The sequence below is a fragment of the Coffea eugenioides genome, chromosome 7 (assembly GCF_003713205.1).
Source record: "Coffea eugenioides isolate CCC68of chromosome 7, Ceug_1.0, whole genome shotgun sequence".
Taxonomy (NCBI): Eukaryota; Viridiplantae; Streptophyta; class Magnoliopsida; order Gentianales; family Rubiaceae; genus Coffea; species Coffea eugenioides.
Window position 1 is genome coordinate 31,284,775 of NC_040041.1, and position 5,455 is coordinate 31,290,229.

The 5,455-nt window shown below is 33.8% G+C and overlaps 1 protein-coding gene across 1 annotated transcript; it reads left to right on the forward strand.

The window, feature by feature from the left end:
* Positions 1–737: 737 nt before the first annotated feature.
* LOC113778352 (MADS-box protein JOINTLESS-like) lies at positions 738–2,457 on the forward strand. The gene is made up of 6 exons (XM_027323738.1): positions 738–923; positions 1,006–1,112; positions 1,164–1,204; positions 1,486–1,527; positions 1,626–1,759; positions 2,338–2,457. Exons 1-6 carry the CDS (start codon positions 757–759, stop codon positions 2,435–2,437), a joined length of 591 nt encoding a protein of 196 aa, XP_027179539.1. The 5' UTR covers positions 738–756; the 3' UTR covers positions 2,438–2,457.
* Positions 2,458–5,455: the final 2,998 nt, after the last annotated feature.

Genomic DNA, 5,455 nt, shown 5'->3' on the forward strand with positions numbered 1-5,455 from the left:
ATGTCATTTGATTTTGACAGAAGATTCCTTTGCCAAAACACTCAGTGAAATCTGAAAATTTTCATTTTGCGGCCAGCGAAATTTTGGTTCTTTTCATGTCTCTCACAAACTCTCTCTCTCAGCAAACTACCTCTCAAAACTCCCCCATTTTGGTTCTTCCATCTTCCGCCTTCGCCGCCCCACTTCCCCATTTTCAAATGCTAACTCGGCAGCTTCTCTACCCTCCTCGTCAACCACGACACCTGCACCAATAAGCCTTCGCTCTCTTTGCTAGGACAAAGAGAATAAGAAAACAGATACTTGTGCTCTTTCCTTTTCTTCTTTCGTTTGAAACCCATCCCCATGCTTTTCCTTACTGACTAGATATTCAGGTTGAGTGTGCCGAGGAGTAGAGTAGGCAAAGGTTGCTGCCATATTCTCACTGGAGTCCAACCACTACAACGGAAATCATCACTGTAAAGTTTCCTGCACTCTTATACCTTTTTTCCCCCTTAATTGTATTTTTTTCTTCTTTGTTTGCAATCATGTCGGTTATGCTTTACTTTCATCTTGTTAATCGATTTTAAGTGGTTGGAATTGATCATAGGTTTGAGTAGAGTTTTAGATTTAAAATTCAAGCTCAGGCCGTATAAGGAATTGATGAAAAAGAAATTTCAAAACTTTTCATGCTCACTACCTATTTGTCGGAAGGTTCGAATGAAGAAAGAAGGAAATTTGTAAGGAAGTGAACTGAGAGATGAGAGTGATTGGAGAGTGATGAGAGTGAATAATTACTTCTATGATATGACTACTATGAATCTTATTCTATCTTTTATTAATTCACTCCAATTTGTGCTGAAAGAGAAATTTTGTGTATTTATACATGAGAATCATACCCATGCCATGCTTGCTGAGGAAATCAAGGAGAAAACTGCAAAACTGAGGTACAATATTCTGCCATCAGATATCTTGTAGAGGATGGTTCGTTATTTTGTGATACTTATGATGCCATCCCACGTGTAACAGGCATCTCAAAGGTGAAGAGCTAGTAGGACTAAGCATGGAAGACTTGGTTAAACTCGAAAAATTGGTTGAAGCAGGGTTAATTCGTATTGCCAAAACCTTCTTTCAAGGTCTTTCAATTGTTGCATAGTGTTGACGTACTATGTTTTTTGGATTTCAAGGTGACAAATTCATGAAAGAAATTGGTATTCTCAAGAAAAAGGCTAGTGACAAATTACCCTTATCAGCTGTTTCTATTTGGTTATCTATCAATCATTTTCTGTTATTCTGTATTTCATCGCATAACAAAATGGGAAATCTTCAATTTGAGAATCTGGAGATAAAAAAGTGTTATTGGGCTTTCATAGTATTGAAGATCATTTGTAACCAACAATAATGCTGTAGGAGCAATTTACTTAAAGATTCCAATGGAATATCATTTGGTTGACTGCATTTAAATGTGTGTTCTTGGTTGCTAACTTATCTTCGCAAAATGAATTGCAGGAAGCATTATTCAAGGAAGAGAATGCGAAGTTGAGACAGAAAGTGCATGACGTGACAGTTTCCCTTTTCCTTTATTTCTTTGTTTCGCCCCTCTACATGAGCATGCTGCAATCTTTTGCCTTTCTGACTGCTAATTGCACGTAGCAGGCCCATCGGAAGACCAAACACCTCTGCTGGAACAAGGGCTTTCATCTAAGCCAGTCACCCGCTTAAGCGACCAAGCCGGAAGTTGTCCTCAGGACCTCAACAATTCGGACACATTTCTCCAGCCGGGGTATGTTTGTTTTAAGTCAAACATGGATCGGATAATTTGTTACAAGAATAAAACGAATTACATATGTGGAATATATCCAACATTTGGATCTTATATCTGGACAACATGCTGCATATCAGTTGAATGTGTTTGGTTTTGTACAATAGATGGCTAGTATTTAAGCAAGAAGAACAAAATGAAACTAAAGTAAGATTTCATTTTCAGAATGCATGATTCAAGGCCATGTGATCGTCTGGCAATGACTTGAAAAGAAAAGTGGGCAGCTGGTAAGCTATCACAAGGCAGTCTTTAATGCTCTTGGATTGAAGTTTTTCTTTAGTAGCATGGCAACTGCTAGCTATGTAGAGAGATTAGAGTCAGACAAATTCGAATGCACAAATTATTGTATGTGGAAAAAAGGGGAGGTTTGGAGAATTGTTGTTGGTTGTGCGTTAATGATACGTTGTATGAATAGGTGTTTGCGGTTGCATAAAACAGAGCTAGCATGCATGTAAGTATCTTGGCAATCATTTTATAGAGAAACCTGTTTAACTTGGGGTTGAATTTTTGAAGCTTACCATGTCCCAACTGAATTGCAGGGAGGATGAGATTGCGGTTGCAGAAGATCGAACATATAATTTGAGCATAACTGGCTTTATGATACCCAGAAATTGTGGTTTATGTTGCATTATTTTTTAGTTTGTGCACAAGAGAATCTTTCAAGTTTGTACTTGTTAGGGATTTGCTATGCTAGTACTTGTTACTGACTTTTAGTTCAACAAATTATATTTGAGCATTGACTTTTGCTTTTAGATTACTATATGTATTCTGTTCTTTGGGATAATTTTACAAGTCCTTTGGGTTTCTGATTGACGGAATGTATAGCAGGGAGCACTACCTGTAGGTTGCTTCTATATCAAAAAAAAAAAAAGAAAGAAAAAAAAAACTCCTGGCAGTTAGAAGTGTCAACTATAGGTGTCAAACAAACTCATTTAATTAAATTTACCCATACCCGCCCATGAATAGATGGATATGGGTATCTTAAGTTTTTGCATATGGGTATAAATGAGTTACCCATTTATTAAATGGATATTATTGGGTAACCCATCAAACCCAATTAACTCATTTAAAATTATCTTCCTCCAAATCTCATCTCTTCCCCCGCCCATTTTCTTTTTCAGATTTTTCATTTTGTTATGATGTTAACATAATCATCATCATCATATTTATTATGATGATGATGATGATGATTATTATTATTATTTGTTAGTTTTATCTTATCATTTTAATTTCTCTTAGTTTGTTAATTTGCTCATTTTCACTATTACCAATTTATGACAAGTTTTAGACTCCTTTCCTACCTTTTCAAAATGAAATTTTAAATTTACACACAAAAAAATGTTAGAAGTTCAAAATTTTTGGATTAAATTTTATGTTAACTTTTATAGTACCTAGTTCAAATTTTTGTATTTTTATTGTTCAATTATTAAATAGTATGTAATTTTACAACATAGAGTATAGATGGAAAAAAAATTAGTAATTAGGCTTGTTAAGCATTATAAGTAAATATTTAAAACTAATAATGGGTGCAAATAGTGGTATAAATTGATAATTTAGTTTGCAAAAATGAATTTAAATGAGTTTACGAAAAGTTAAAATAAATGGGTTATAAATGGATAATTGGGTTACCCAATTCATTTTTTGACTTACCCATTTATACCAATTTAATTAAATGAATATAAATAGGTTGACTCACTTATATCCATTACCCATGTTACCCAACTCAAACCCGCCCAAGTCACCCATTTTGACACCTCTAGTGTCAGCATAGCCCAGTTAAAAAAACTCCTACTTGCTCCTGACTATAGCTATCCTGACACTTTCGATTATTAAGAAAAAGAATTTTTGTTGGCAGATGAGATGTTATAACAGCATAGTCTTCCTATAGTCACGGTGATCAGACTATATGCACACTAGCTAGATACGTGGAATATGTGAAAATATGGAATTGCCATTTATTCCCCTTATGGCTTCGCATTTGGCCACATAATCCCCTATTAATTTTATGTAAAGTGATTAGAGACTTGTTGTGCTTAAATATTAACTAATGCTTGGAGATACTTTTTTTTAGGGGGTCAATTTTTCCACTTTACATGATGCTACAAAAGAGTTAAATGGATATTGTTGAATACAGTGTAGAACTAAAAACTTTAGTTTAGGGGAGGCCAAAAATCCAACATATAGTAATAACACATATTATAGCATATAAAGCATGGTAAATTTAAAATGAAAATTAAGGATTTCAATAATAAAAGACAAAGTATAAACCAAACTACAAAATTTGGATTCCCTACCATTCTATTTCCTATCAATGCGAGAAATAACTATCTAGTAAACTAATAGATCAATAATTCATATTACTGGCTTTGTTTATTTTTTTCATATATTAATAGAAGCAACAATCATTACGTAGTTCTAAAACAACAAACTCAAAATAAAAATAACTATTTCAAAATCAATAATACAATTTAAAATATAATACAAGAAAGTTTGAAGGAAATAAAAATAAAAACTTGCCTTGCAAAACTGGAGTTTGAGAACAGTTGATACTTGAAGCATAATAATGGAGCTTAGAAAGAGTCGATCCTTGAGAAGCTAGTTAAAAAGATGTGACTTTGTATTTTTTAACTAATCCTCGTACATTCTTAATTCAAGTGAATTCTGTTACCTTTTATTTCCTTTATTTACTTTTATGTAGCATTTTTTCAGTTGTTATTTTTTCGTTGTAAGCTGTGGATGAATTGAGCATTTAACAAATAGTTTGAACTCAACACATTAAAAGCTCGATTTGAGGGTGGATTTTTGTCAAGTTCGAGTTCGAGTTCAAACAATATAATAAGAGGAGGAAATAATATAATATCGAGTCTGTAACATAACTTGATCTCAAATTTAGAGCTCATATAGGATTCGAGTTCGAATTTGAATTTATTTAATATTTTGAATCGAGCCCAATAGATCAAAAGTTCGATTAGATTCATTTATAAGCCCATTTGTACTAATGCTACACTAATACGAGAAGGAAATAAGAGTTTGTTTGGTATAAGAGTCTTATAAAAAGAGTAATTAAGGGGGACAAGAAATAGATAAATGTATGAAGAGTAATTAAGAGGAACTAGAAATAGATATGCATGTTGGGAGAGGGGGGAGGGGGAGGAGATTAATCTATCTTAGATAAAATGTCTTAGTCCCTTTAGGACTATTCTTAAAGTTTTGGGGGTTGTGGGGGGAGCGAAAGGGCTGCTCCTCCCCAGCCCCCCTGTTCCATCCTTGGTTGAACCATAAGGGATTTGTGAGGTATTAACAACATACCCATGCAAAATTGGTGAACTTAAACAAAAATATAGATTGTCAAAATTGTTGACGTACATCAATTTGATTTTGACTATTACTTATTGTGATTTTTGGTTAGTTGTCTTAAATTGCGTTGAAGACAAATTTTGTTTTAATCGAAATATTGGGGACCAAAACTGTACTTTTGTTGCACATTAAACTTTTGATTTTGGTGGGATAATTGATTGAGTTAATTCTCCTTTAGCATTTCTGGTTCAAAATAGTTCTTGTCTTTCTCCTTGGCATTTTCTAAATAAACGGTGATTTGAAATGGAGCTTGTTACGTGAACATTTGCCCCTTGGCATCTTTCAATGGAAGTACTCATT